General features: G+C 40.7%; 1 protein-coding gene and 1 long non-coding RNA gene across 2 annotated transcripts; both read right to left on the minus strand.

The window, feature by feature from the left end:
- Window positions 1–499: 499 nt before the first annotated feature.
- On the minus strand, window positions 500–3,069 carry LOC143317749 (uncharacterized). Its single transcript, XR_013076796.1, has 7 exons — window positions 2,995–3,069; window positions 1,872–1,982; window positions 1,317–1,415; window positions 1,108–1,206; window positions 905–1,003; window positions 700–801; window positions 500–590 (listed from the first exon to the last, which is right to left on the minus strand). It is a non-coding gene; the product is annotated as an uncharacterized LOC143317749 (long non-coding RNA).
- A 114-nt stretch (window positions 3,070–3,183) lies between these two features.
- On the minus strand, window positions 3,184–9,528 carry LOC143317750 (uncharacterized). The gene is made up of 6 exons (XM_076725759.1): window positions 9,125–9,528; window positions 7,146–7,221; window positions 6,103–6,237; window positions 4,618–4,819; window positions 3,426–4,478; window positions 3,184–3,191 (listed from the first exon to the last, which is right to left on the minus strand). The coding sequence occupies exons 4-6, from the start codon at window positions 4,817–4,819 to the stop codon at window positions 3,184–3,186; spliced, it is 1,263 nt and encodes a 420-aa protein (XP_076581874.1). The 5' UTR covers window positions 6,103–6,237; window positions 7,146–7,221; window positions 9,125–9,528.
- Between the last annotated feature and the right edge of the window lie 5,526 nt (window positions 9,529–15,054).

The raw sequence follows: 15,054 nt of genomic DNA on the forward strand, positions 1-15,054 counted from the left end.
CTGGGATTCCATGTAACATTAATGATAACTAAATGTAAATTTTACAGGTATGCAATGTACAATAATCAATACATAATTGTTTATTTTACGGATATTCAATGTACAATTAACAAGGACTTCATGAACATTTCAGCAGGATTCAATGTAAAATAAGCAGTTTTAGGATGTAAAATTTACAAGTTGTTCAGTAATGTTTACATACAGTATGTACTGTATTTATTACAGGATTATTCTGGCAACCACTGTTGCCAGTTTTTATCCATAAAAACAACGGGTCATGTAAAATAAGCAGTTTTAGGATGTAAAATGTACAAGTTGTTCTGTAATGTTTACATACAGTATGAACTGCATTTTTAACAGGATTATTCTGGCAACCACAGCTACCAGTTTTTATCCGTAACATCAACAGGACATGTACGCATGAAATACAGTGTTACTTTTTATCCGCAGTGCTTCAAATTACTTCTAAATGTTAATTTGAAGATAGGCTGTTAACAAACCACTCGTTAGTCAATGAATCATTCTAAAGAATGCAAGTTTATTTTTGAAAACAGTGGAGATATGAATGCTGTGGTCACTCAAAGGAACACCTAAGGGAATAGAGAAGAGAAAGAAGCACATACAGGATCTCCCTTAGTTTCATTTGTTAAGTTAGTCAATAATCAAAGACAACAGTAGCAGTAACACTATCACACCCACCTTTAATAATGGCTCGCCAATCATGGATGGGAACATCTAGAAGTTAGAAGTCTTGCCTCAGTTGAACTAGGACCCCCGTATTTTGGTCACTCAAAGGAACACCTATGGGAAGAGAAGAGAAAGAAGCACATACAGGATATTCATTAGTTTTATTTGTTAAGTCAGTCCATAATCAAAGATGACAGTAGCAGTATCACACGCCCACCTTTTTAAATGGCTCGCCAATCATGGGCTGGAACATCTAGAACAACACCCTGAAGAACATCTAGGGAAACATCCACTGCTGTGGTCACTCAAAGGACACCTAGGGAATAGAGAAGAGAAAGAAACACAAACAGGATCTCCATTAGTTTCATTTGTTAAGTCAGTCAATAATCAAAGGCGACAGTAGCAGTATCACACGCCCACCTTTTTAAATGGCTTGCCAATCATGGGCTGGAACATCTAGAACAACACCCTGAAGAACATCTAGGGAAACATCCACTGCTGTGGTCACTCAAAGGACACCTAAGGAATAGAGAAGAGAAAGAAACACAAACAGGATCTCCATTAGTTTCATTTGTTAAGTTAGTCAATAATCAAAGACAACAGTAGCAGTAGCAGTATCACATGCCTACCTTTTTAAATGGCTCACCAATCATGGGCTGGAACATCTAGAACAACACCCTGAAGAACATCTAGGGAAACATCCACTGCTGTGGTCACTCAAAGGACACCTAGGGAAAAAAGACACACACACACACACACACACAATAATCTCAATTAATCAGTAGCAGTGGAAACAATAACTGCTGTACTGTTGCTGCAGTATGAACTGTCTGGACACTAGGCACTGTCCTGAGACAGCCAGCACTGTCTGTCCTGGGACAGTCAGGCACTGTGCCCAACTCTCTTAGGACAGTGCATCGCTCCCCTGGACAGGACCTGGTTGCCCCGGGGACAATACCTGGCTGTCTCAGGACAGGGGCAGTGCCTGATTGTCTCGGGATAATGCGTAGCATCGTGGTAGAGTGTGTTGCCGTCTCTGGACAATTGGCACTGTCCCGAGACAATGAGTAGGACAATAGCAACAGTACAGTACAGTACAGTTACTGTTCCCACTGTCTCTCCCATTAATTTCATTTGTAAAGTCAGTCAATAATCAAAGAACGTAGTTGCACTAGCACTAGTACCTTTTTAAATAGATCGCCATTCGTGGTCTGAGAGGTCCTGAATCAACGTCAGGACTCTGGCATTAACATGCAATCGCGTAGCACTGGTTCGCTCCACTTTGGTCCCCCTCTCTGGATTTATAGAGAAGAAACATGTAGGAATACAGAGAAGACAGAGGAAACACATGTATATAATAAACAAACACAAATACATGATACAACTGCCTCCACAACAACAAAGGAAAGGATAAGTGTGAGGTTACAGTTTTCCTTTAATTAATACTTTATTGGTAGGCAGGGAGCAAAGGGGCCTCCAGAGACACTGTCTTTTTTCTTTTCTTTTCTTTTTTTTTTTTTTGCTCAACATGAATCAGAACGTTAACATTTCGCATGACATGTTCGAGATAGATAATGCATTTCCATTTCCATAAATTGCAAATTACAGGAACATAACTCTTCATGAGCTCTGTCTTTGCACATCCACAGTAGAGGACTGAAGCAGAACATGTATGGTTTGAGTGATATAATTGGCTTCCCCTATACAAGTTCAAAACATGTTACACATTTCTACTGTATCACAAGGAAAATCAGGTAGAAATTTGGGTCTCTACTATTTAAGAAAAGTCAATAATACCATTCAAACCATACATTAATGGGTTGGTTAGTAATCTGCCTGGGGGAGATTGGCCCCATTCTGCCTTCTATTCAAAGTTTTAACTCGAACTGAGTTGTGGTCTCGAGTCAGCCTGCGTTTCCATTACTAACCGGCTACTCAGACGTGGGTGGCGAGAAAAGAAGTGGCCGGTAAACAAACATGGAGTATATGGAGACATTAGTGGTGCTGCTCTTCGCTCTGATGCTTTTACTCTCTCAGAAGATGAAAATGATAACGTAGGCTATAGCCAAGGTGAGACACAACTGACTAGGCTACAGAAAGTGGCAACTTTACCAGTTCATTCACAAGAAAGAAATAGATTTCAACACAGGGCCATGATTGTGATGTGGATTTATGTTGTGGGTGATTAATTTAGTACGTCAAATGTATGCACGTTTCTTATTTTCTTGCAGTTGTAGAGAGTGAATGTACTGAATAAGAAAAGGATAAAAGCACTTCCAAACATGCAATCATTCTACTGTTAGCTACCTGTCTAGTTCTTCAAGATAGGAACACAGTGCGAGGGCAGCACCTCTGTAACTCCAGAAACTCCAGGGTTGATGCAAGTGCAGTTGGGTAATGAATGAATGAAGCAGTAATACGAGCCAAACATCATGCACAAGGAGGAGATGAAGGAAGAGATGTTCTCGTTGACGATGACGTGATCCACACACAGCATCATCCTTCTGGAAGAAAAGCAGGATTGTCCTTAAAAGAAAAAAAGAAAGAAAATTAAAATAATCCAGAAATTAAGTTTACATTTTCACATGTCAGTCACTAACTCATGTATCAAGGGTGAAAACAAGTATGTACCAAGAAACCCACACCATCAGAAAAAAAAGGGGTGAATTCATTATAGTCAACATCCATGGTATGTGTCAGGCTTTACTCTTCAACTCAGGTAAGTAAGGTTAACTTACCACATACAACAATCGTTGGAGTCAAGGGAACTCGGTCCATGACCACTTCTCCAGCCAGGCAAGTGTCCTCCACGTAATGGAACATCACATCATCTCTCTTGTCAAAATAAGCCAGAAGAAGCAGCACCATCTCTGTGACCTGTGTGCTGACTGCCTGTTCTCCCATCATAATCTGTAGCTTTGTTGCAGCTTGGTAGAATCTTTTGGATTTGTTGACAGCAACTGTCTTCATGAAGTGCAAGAGCCGTTCCCCCTTCTGTTCCACATTTTTCAAGAAGGTTTCCTTCAGGTCAACTCCAGTGAGCTCGTTGAAGTGAACATTCATGCCAATTTCATGAAACCAATATGGCCAGTTTTCCTGGAGGTACTTCATGTCTTTCCCTTGGTTCACGTCTTTTCGCTGGCTGTAGAATGTGGACTTCATCAGCATTTTCAAAGGACCTGGGCTTTGTTGATTCTGGCTGAACAGATTTTTAAGCTCATCTTTCTTCTGCTGCTGGGTTTCGGCCGTTTCCCCAAGGGGCATAAACTTCACATGCCAACGGATGCACCCATAGGTGTCTTGAATCGCTGCACGTTTTTCAGGTGGGACTTCGTCAGTGTCAGAGTCATGTGATTTTCTTTTTTTAATTTTTGGTGTTGTAGGTCTTTTCACATTTTCGATCCGATTTTGAATTTGTTTCACGAGGGAGCCATACCCTGTGCCAATTACGTCACCCTCAATCACATCTTGAAGGGACTTGGGGTATTTAGCCACCAATTTCTTAGCCACATCAGCAGCATTCTTCTTGCTTAAAGACGTGGTTACTTTCATCATTTCACGGACCACAATTCTGACCATCTCTTTCCTCAGACTTGGATTTGGACGCCTTTCCCTCTCCAAAGCCTGTGTCAACGCCTCTGGGAACTGTCCCCATGGTATTGTGAATGACTCTGGAAAACTGCCACTTGGGCTCTGACAGCTGCTGGACGACGATGACGTTGGCGACAGAGACATCATGGATTGGGAAGGTCCTGGTGAGGCAGTAAGGCAACCACTTTCTTGGGCCGGACCTTTACAAATGCACATACACGAAACAGACATAACATGAATGGTTTTACATTTTAATTGAGCTTCATAACAATGTTGAGAACAGATCACATCATAAAACCACCAAGCAGTCAGGATGCTGAACAATGACGTTAAACTTACATTTCAGACTCCATGCAGCAACCAGCTTCCTGGCTTGTATGGGCCTCAGGGCTGACAACAAATCATCTTCTTTCAAAAACTGGAAGTCATCAGGGGTCTCTACCCCCAGAGATTGGAGAGTTTCCTCCAAGATCTCCCTTGTAGCATCTGGCAGGTCAGGCAAGGCCTCCGTGATGGCAGAATGTAGAAATGATTTGGACATCTGTACAAATTTCATTTAAGATGCATAAGTAAATATTTACAAAATGTAGCCGATTTACTGATTTACTACATTTACTTCAGAACATTGTAGTTTGGGACTAATTCATATTGAAGTTAAAGTTGTGCCCAATATGACTACAGACATTGAAAATCAAAAAATAGAACTACATAAAACTCATCATTCAGACATTGCAAAAATCACATGGACAAAACGCTGTGTTTCAGTGGGATGACTCTGTGTGCATCGATGGTGTATGAAGTCAGTGGGTAAAAATCTAGCAAGGCCTGTATGTTCACACACTTCATTGCTGTACTTTGCGGTCTAATGGCATACAGATGGTATTTGGGAAGGAAGACGGATTTGTGCAAGTCCATAAGAACATACACAGCATCATCCTTAGTTAGAATTCTGATAATCTTCCCAAATTCCAGAGACTCGTTTAAGACCAAAAAATCCCCTTTCTTGTAGGTTGTACCTCTGTACTGAATTTCTGTTGAGACAACAGTATCCCTTTCTGAAAATCCAAATTCAGAAGCAGCATGAATGACAGCTTCACTGTAAAGGTTGGGAATAAAAGCGCAACCATTTTTAATTTGTAGTACCTCACTAGATCCTGGTCCTGCCGAGACATATGCCTGGAACATCTGATGCCTCTCAGAAAGAGTGAGGCAAATGTTCTTGAAGTTTTTCAAATGTCTGGCACATCACTTGAAATAGCTATGTTTGCTTTCAAAACGCATCGTCCACAGTCGAATAAGGGGGCCAAATTTCAGGATTAGTGAGGGATAATGTCTCATGTAATGGTGTTTCGGTTTGAGAGTACTATGAGGAAACAAACATGTCCTTGAATCCAGATATTCCTGAACTATGATTTCAAGGTAAGCTATCTGTGACACTGAAATCTTTTGCGCACAAACTAGATCAACAATATCTTTGAGCAGGAGAGTCAACTGCCACATGTCATCATCAGCATTTTGCACCTTGTCGCCAATTAGAACAGGTAACAACCTCAAAAAATTCCAATTCTGGATCGCGTTACCAGAGAGTTTGAGTGCACCAGACTGGACAGTGCAAGGCTTGGAGAGAGCATCTGAACCTTTGAACTGGAATTGTTTGATTCGCCTGTTCAAAAGGGTATATGTGAACCACTTCTTGGTCTTGATGAAATAATTCAATACAGACCAAGGTCAGAGGACAACACGCCCTCAAAAATGTCATGGCCTAAACATGGTGGGAGCCCAGGTTGGCATACATGAAAGTTTGGCACATCATTGAAAACTGACCTCAGTTTTATTCCTTTGACGTCTCTGTTCTCCTCAGACAGAGCGGCGACAGCAGCGTCATAGGAATCAGCAGTTCTTTGCTGGCCGCAAAGATTGGGTTCTTTCTTAAATTCGTCTCTGGTTACCTCACAGTACCTGCAAAAATAACAAGACGTGAAATTTTCGTTAAACCCTCCAATGCCATGTGACCCTAAATTATCCCCAGCTATACAGTACAAAGACAGTACAAGGACAGTTTCCCCTCCTACAGTCACTCCATTTTCTGCTAAATCTGACAAATCCGAGATCAGGTCAGCAAATACTTTGGCACATCCAAACTTTTTTAGATCATTTTCTCCACACAACAAGACTAGGGACATGTGATCTGTGTTGGATCGCACATGAACTGGCAAATTCGCAACAGAAAGATAAACAGCGAGAACTTTGTGCTTTTTTTTTGCTGAGCCGAGAGGATTGACTACTTCAAATGCATCTTGGTACAAAATAACCTGCAGGCCTCCTGGGTTTGCAATGAAGAACGGATTGGACTTGAAGGCCTGTCCATCACAAGTGTCACCAAGGAAACATGCATCTGTTTCAGTAGTCTGTTGCAACACAGAATGTTTCCAAAATTGTGATTCTAGTAAGTTAGTCACTGTTTGCTTTACTGGTATGTAATAAGCATTTCTTTGTCTCATATCATCATCATATCCTAATCTTACTACTTTGGGCTCTACATATTTGAACATCCGTTTGAATGCCTGAGCTCTCGTGTAGGCTGTTCTCAGTGGGCCTTTATGAGATGAGGAGAACAGATCAGAATCCTTAATACAATCAGAGACTTTCCCCATCACATCATCAGTAAGATTTAACTCATCTTTCATGACAGAGTGTAATTTGCTCAAAGTGTAATCAAGTCCTAATTCATGTAGATTTTGCATCTCTTCAACAATTATTTGTATTGTTGAATCTGGAAGCAGCAGTTGACCTTGTAGTTTTAAATAGAACAGGCAAACACTCCTAAGAAAGATTTCATTGAAAACCTGTGTCGGTTCAGTACTTACTGATAGATCTGCTGCCTCATCCACCGTCTGCGAAACCTCTTCACAAGCCGTGGCAGAGGACTGCGGTGTGATTTCTCTGTAAAGATCATTTATGTTATTCACTGAACAGTCTGGATGTTTCCTAGACAAGTGCACTGCAAATGATGACCTCACAGTAAATGTGTTTTGACAACCTGCCACTGGACACTTAACAGATCTTCCCTCCACTAAATGTTTTTTTAAGTGTACAAGAAGTTCCTGCACAGTCTGAAATCGGTCTGAGCAAAGTGACACAGCGCACACAAAATTAGACACAATGGCTGTGTTGGCATTAACAGACGACGTTGTGGCATTGTGCTTCCTATAGAAGTGAGACTTAAATGATGCATATGTGCAAAATGTCTGCCTGCAACTAGTACTCTCACACCTGAAGACACAGCGTGGTTCGTTTCTGTGAATCCTACAATGCAACACATAACCCATCAACGTTTGCAAGGTTCTCCCGCAAAAACGACAACGAATCATGGCAAGGGGAGCTTGAAACAGGCGAAACAATTCTTATCTGCCAACAGTCAAAAGCAAAAAAAAATGCACCAACATTGATAGCTGTCCATCAACGAGTGTAAAATAAAATTAAGACACGATGTATCGTTTCACAACATGAACACAGTGTGGCTCGCTTCTGTGAATCCTAAATGCAACACATAACCCCTCAACGTTTGCAATGTTCTCCCGCAAAAACGACAAACGAATCATGGCAAGGGGAGCTTGAAACAGGCGAAGCAATTCTTATCTGCCAACAGTCAAAAGCAAAAAAAAAATGCACCAACATTGATAGCTGTCCATCAACGAGTGTAAAATAAAAATAAGACACGATGTATCGTTTCACAACATGAACACAGTGTGGCTCGCTTCTGTGAATCCTAAATGCAACACATAACCCCTCAACGTTTGCAATGTTCTCCCGCAAAAACGACAAACGAATCATGGCAAGGGGAGCTTGAAACAGGCAAAAAAAAAAACTCTTATCTGCCAACAGTAAGCAAATGCACCAACTTTCATAGTTGTCTGGCCATCAACGAGTGTAAAATAAAATCAAGACACGATGTATCATTTCACAACATTGGACTTTGACTTAACCGACAATTGAGTATGATTCAATGGTGTTCAATTTGCACCACTACGGCAAAATGGAATTGGGAAAAGGGCGCGGAGAGCTTAGCTGCTAAAGCTCTGTTAGCAGCACAAGGATAACAGTAATCGCTCATAGAACAATTTACAACATGAAAACACACCGTTTCTTGACAATAAACTGCTTTATACTTAACCTGACGGTTGAGTATGCTTCAGCTGTATTAACTCAGCTCTGCTGGTATACTTGATTAGCTAGCTTGGCTAACCAAACTGTCTGGTAACATGAAGTTGACGTTGAGTAAAATATTAAACGACCGCTCTTCAGCTATCTTTAACTCTGAATGAACAGAAAGGGAGGGTGATTCTTCAGTATAGATTACCTTCTAACTTTTGACGACAGTGTTTAGGTTGGATATCCGACAGGAAAGTTTCACTCTGAGGAGCAAACAGTCACTGACCAGAGACGACAAGAATCTGCGTGCAAGCAAGTGAAGCACCTGTTGCGCGAGGCTTTGCGTGTGACGTCACAGCACCACGCAAGGCACGACATGCTGAGTCGTCTGATCTCCAGCAAACATAGGCCTAAATAAAAAAAATGTAACCCCCTTGGCTTGATTTCGTTGTAAAACCAATTGTGACATTGTTCATTGTATGTTTTAATTTTTTTTTGTTTTTTTTTTTGTTTTTTTTCTTCTCTTTCCCACAAATTATCTGTGTACAGATTGTATTTTGAATTTTTTCTAATTAAAAAAAATAAAAAAACATAGGCCTAAATGTCTAATTATCTGAATAACAAGCAGGCTGCACTAGTCTCTGTAAAATTATTTTCCATGCAGGATTCAACGAAATTAGTATTGTTTACTTACCTTGAGATTGTCGCTGGTTTAAACGAGAAGTTCCCAATATGTCCAGAGCAGCTTAGGCCTTAAAATTTCTCTGTAGTGATTTCTCTTCCCAAGGTTTGACTGGACGTGGGCAGAGTCTTTGTTCTCACAGACAAAATAACACTTCTTTCTTTATCCCCCAACTTGATTAAAAAAAGATTTGATTAGCCTATGCTTTCAGTTATGGCCAGCCACATGATGTATAGTTCAGAGAAGATTCAAAACAAGAAATAATCACGTATATCCTTAAAAAAAAAGTGGATAACTAGGCTAAATGTTAAGTAGGTAAAATTGAAGTGGTGGCAGTCTTCCTTTCTTCCAACATTTTGGAAATCCATGTTTGAAGTCTGCAGAATTAAATTGTAATTTGAACACAATTTTACTGTCATTTAATATGCATTGTATTGTTTTTTGGAATACAGTATTTATATGTCACAATAACACAAACAAGTTATTTTAACAACGACATTGTGTTTCAAAAACAACATGTTCATGTTAAATTTACAATAACATTTAGTTTGAAGTTTTACTAAATTACACTGTAAAGAAAACAATGTTTAGCTGTAATACCCTGTACAGTTTTTTAATGTTGAGATTTTACAGTGTTATTCTGTTATTTCTACGGACATTTTTTACAGTGTAAAATGCAGTTAAGAAGGGCATCAATTGGCCCTGTATCATCAGGAGACAAGGCAATGTACAGCTGTGTGTCATCAGCATAGCCATGGAAACTGATGCCGTGTCTCCTAATGACATCTCCGAGAGGAAGCATATAAAGATTAAAAAGAATTGGACCTAAAATTGAGCCATGGGGAACCCCACACCTAATTTCATGGGTTCCTGAGGAACAAGTATCCATACTTACATAAAAACATCGGTCTGTGAGATAAGAGTGGAACCAGTTAAAAACAGTGCCAGAGAGGCCGACCAGGTGTCTGAGTCTATTTAATAAAATGTGATGGTCTACTGTATCAAAGGCGGCGCTTAGATCCAGTAGAACCAAGACTGTGAGTTTCTTGTTATCTAAGTTCCACCTGATGTCATTTAAAATCTTTAAAAGTGCTGTCTCGGTACTGTGGTTTATCCTAAAACCAGACTGATGTCTCTCTAAGATGTTGTTTCTGTTTAAAAAGTCAGTGACTTGGTTAAAAACCAGTTTTTCTAATATTTTACTTAAAAAGGGTAAGTTTGATACAAGATGGTAATTATTAAAAACGTTGGGATCTAAAGTGCTCTTCTTCAGAAGGGGCTTCACCACAGCTGTTTTAAAAGCGGTGGGGAAGACACCCGTCTGAAGGGAGCAATTCATAATGTTTAAAAACTGTTCCTCGAAGAATCCATAAAATGCTTTTAAAAGTGAAGTGGGAATTGGATCTAAAAGGCAGGTTGTTGGGTAAGGGTTTGCCCATAAGAAATTAATAGAAACAAGCCTCACTCCATATTTCCAAATTTTCTGCCCATCTGTTACTATTGAAAATGGAGTGTTGGAGTCGGAGTCAAAATTGCTCACTCCAAGTTTTACTCCATGTTACCTAGGTGGCCACTTGATGGCAGCATCACCTAATAAATGTCAAAATTCCAAGTTTTGATAGAAAAATCCGTCTACTTTCATATTTTCATTTAGTTTCGAAGTCAATGCCATCTTTTCAGCTATTTCCAGATTATATAATTAATATTCATAAAAAGTCACAATTGTCACCCAAGAGCGGTTTCAAGTAGTGGAATTCCATTTTTTCATCAGTTTTCTAAATCAATGCCATCTTTTCAGCCATTTCCAGATTATATAATTAATATTCATAAAAAGTCATAATTATCACCCAAAAGCGGTTTTAAGTAGTGGAATTCCATTTTTTCATCTGTTTTATAAGTTAAGGCCATCATTTCAGGTATTTCCATATTTAATTATAAATATTCACGAAAAGTCATACTTTTTGCCAGAAATGGTTTTAAGTAGTCTAATTCCATTTATTCATCTGTTTTATAAGTTAAGGCCATCATTTCAGGTATTTCCATATTTAATCATACATATTCATGAAAAGTCATAATTTTTGCCCAAAAGCTGTTTCAAGTAGTGTCAACCAAATTTTGTCCAATACAACTGCCTTTAGAGGTTATTTTAATGTTGTTGAATCCAATTTGTACCTTTACACAGTCGGAGGCGTTTTCACTCTTAAAAGTACAGCTTGACCTGACTACAAAGTGTTGTAGCTCATAATGGGTCGAAGAGCATCAAGAAAGACATCGACGGAAAGCTCTCGGCCCGCTGGACGAGCGCATCTTCAAACCGAAGCTCTGCGCCCTAGCAGTGAGGAGCTAGGGGGCGTCAAAGCTGAGAATTTCCGCCTTGTTAACAGGTATATCTCAGCGATGGAAGCACTCGGGGGCGTGGGACCAACGTTAATGGAAAGCCCTCGAGCTCTACTGCATATGTCTCCCACCACCTGGTGGCGCCAGTCTGGGCCAAACTCCAGAACGAAAGGGGACAGAGACACGAGAGGGGGTGCGCATGAAAGACCTCGATGACGTGAACGCAAAAGCCCCCTCGCCACCCCACTCCCTCCTCCTTTTCTTCAGCTGGGAGGGGAACGTATACCTTTCTTCCAATTTCACATCTACCGATTTTGGGTGCCCCTTTTCGAGGGCCCTTTCCGTGGGGTTAGCGGGACCCAAATCGACACCCTTCGTCGGTGGGAAGCCAGGTTTCGCCACAAAGCGGTTCCAAGTCTCTATCCCACCGTATGGCCGAGTAAACCCCAAAAAGACTGCGTGAGGTTTTATCCAGTGACCTCTTGACCTTTCAAAGTTAAACGGCCATAACTCCACAACGCTAGGGGCTACCAGCGCGGGCCCAAGTGATCCTGAAAGCTGTCAGCGAGCTCTTGCGCATATGTCAGAATCAGATCCCTGACGCTTTTTTTTCTGCCCAAGCTCTGCAGGTCACCTAAATCATTAAGGCCGTGAAAGCTGTAAGCTTCTCACACCCTTTGTCCACAGCAGGCCTGATGCGAAAACTAGCTCATAATGGGTCGCAGAGCATCAACAAAGACATCGACGGAAAGCTCTCGGCCTGCTGGACAAGCGCACCTTCACACCTAAGCTAGGCAATACTGAACAATGGACGGAGCTACAAGCAAGACACCTTTGTAGCCCTTGATGTGCTGAACACACCGGTGTCCTCTGTGTCTTTCTTACTTCAAGAGTTCAGGACTTATGGACACTGAAATTCTCTGTCACGCTTGGTGGAGAAGGAAGTGATGGATGAGGGACCAACCCCACTGTAAAGCTCTAAGAGGGTTCAGTCCAGAGCATGTGAGCGGAGTGGAGCGGCGAGAATTCCCGCTCCTTGCTCACATAGGTTGCCGTCCCCCTCTCTCCTCGCTCAAAGTCGCAACACGCCGCCCCAGCCATAGCGCTCCAGCAAGACTGCATCCCGCTCCGCTCCACGCTCGCTCCACGCTCCACTCCAAAAATGTTTGCATGCATATTAAATTTACATGTTTAGCTGAAGCCTTATATCTAATCAGAGGCAGACTGGGAAAATACAAAGTATATGTTCTATGGCTAGATTTAATTTTTTCGGACAGCTTATTAACAAAGCTCTGCCACTGAACATCATAAAGTTTAAAAGATGTTTATTGAAAAAAAACACAAATGTTAACACTTTTAAAATTAAGAAAATAATTTTACCTAATGGAATTAGCTGGTTAAATACACATCGGCCTCTTTTTTGAAATATTTTGCGAACTCCATCTTGCTGTCAGTAGCCAAACTGAAGTGATGCATTCTGGGGTATGTTTGGGCATACATCGGGTCCGTGATGTGAGCGGTAACGGAGCGAAACTGGAGCGGGATAACGCCCCACTCCAACCGAATCATCCTAGAAAAAAAAGTCCCGCTCTGCGCTCCTTTCAAAATTTGTCAGCTCCGCTCCCCGCTCGCTCACGCTCCGCTCCGCTCACATGCTCTGGTTCAGTCACATATATACAACTTCAAGATTCAATAATTTTGTAAAAAGATTTAAAGTAGGACTTCATGACTCAGAGAACACAGACAAGAAACTACATCATTTCCAAGTTGAAATTTAATCCACATTTCAGATTTCCATATATTGTATAATGCATGCAAGGAGATTAATTCTTGGACTTCCTGTGTCTACAGGAAATAGGATGTGCAGCAGCAATCTTGATGGCATGGTGAGTAAAAGTTAGCTCCTTAATTTATTGATTTTACTCTTACAAAACCCTCTTGAACGTGAGTTTTTGCTTTAATTCTGTTTGTAACATCACAATGTTACATTTAAAAGTGTTTTTATGCACTTTTGAATGTTAAAAAGTCACATTTTATTCCACTCTGTGTCGGACATTATAACATTATTATATAGATGTAAATGTGGAATATTTTCAAATTTCAATCTATGTCACTTTGTGACATAGATTGAAATATGGAACGTGGAGATAGTTAGTTAGTTAGTTAGTTAGTTAGTTAGTTAGGGAAATGTTTTTTATACAGTTATTAACAACGTAAACGGAAGGAAGCAAAAAACAAGTGTACCTGATGGACATGTGTTGTGTTAGAAATAAAGACAAGGATGCATGTCAGGAAGAAGAAGCTGTGAAATTATCAGAATAGATGGCAAAGCATGTTAATATAACCAGCAAGATAGCATGAAAAAGGTACAAAGCAGGCATCTGTGAAGATTCTCATTCATCCAGGTCATGGTACTTCCAAGCACTTCTAAGAGGCAACTGGTCTTTGTTTGTGGTTCTAGAAGATGTTTCATCTTTTATCCAAAAGGGAAGACCAATGGTTTGAAAATGGAATGAAAGAAGCCATTCATGTTAAACCACAAAGACCACCACTGAACAGAGGCTTTAGTCTAAGACACCACTTACCAGCCACCTACTTGCTGAGAATGTGGAGCCTTAATTTGGTGTGTCATATTGTAATAATCCACAGGCAGACAGAGTATGTGGAATTTGTTTCGGGAGATACAGTAACTTAAAGAAACACCTGAACACATCCCACACGATTCCGAATTATGAGGAGTTCCATCTTCTCCTGAGATATGGGAATCCACGGTGAGATTGAGAAAATATAATATATTTTCATATTTATTCATAGATACCCTGTTATGTTAGTTGCATGGATTTCCTGGACTCATTTATTTTTCATTTCCAACCGCAGAACTTCAGAAAGGTTGGACTGCATATTATGTACAAAGACAAATTTAGTCCGCGTCATTTACAAGATGCGCACTGCATTATGTCAATAAAGGTTAGTGTATTCAACTGGTTTTAATTTGCCAAAAAAGACAAGATCAGTTGCCAATCCATTGTTATTGTTAATAGGAACGTGAACCAATCATGAAGGAGGCTAAAAGAGCAGCCATACTCAAGGACTTTGCTGAACTGCGGAAATCTGATCCCAAAGAGCCCATGGTATCCGTGTTGGACGTGGGGTGCCACAGTGACAATGGTACTTTTAAATTATTTTGATATATACTGAAATTTGGAACCACAGGGTTTAGTTTCCAATTTAAATCTAGTACGCTTCATTACAGAGATTGCCTGTCCGCTTCCTGGTGGCGAGGTTTTTGAAGAGTCCATTGATGAGGAAGAGAGGCAGGAGCAAGAGGGACTGGAGAGCCAGGAGAGTTTCCTTTCCCTGCGTAGTGCCTCAAGTGACGATGATCTTCTTCCCACTAGAAATGATTCTGTTGACAAATGTTCCACCCCAATGCTTGTCAGAAATCATGTGGTTGATGAAAACGTAGCCTCCGCCAGTCACCTACCTCCTTTCACCTCTGTTTCTGGGTTCCGCAAGTCCTCTTCCAGTTACGGTGTTTTAACTTTGGATCAGCAACTCCCCTCCACCGCTCTGCCTGGGTCCATCCATCAATCATCGTCCAGTGA

Source organism: Chaetodon auriga, unplaced genomic scaffold (assembly GCF_051107435.1).
Source record: "Chaetodon auriga isolate fChaAug3 unplaced genomic scaffold, fChaAug3.hap1 Scaffold_235, whole genome shotgun sequence".
Classification (NCBI taxonomy): domain Eukaryota; kingdom Metazoa; phylum Chordata; class Actinopteri; order Chaetodontiformes; family Chaetodontidae; genus Chaetodon; species Chaetodon auriga.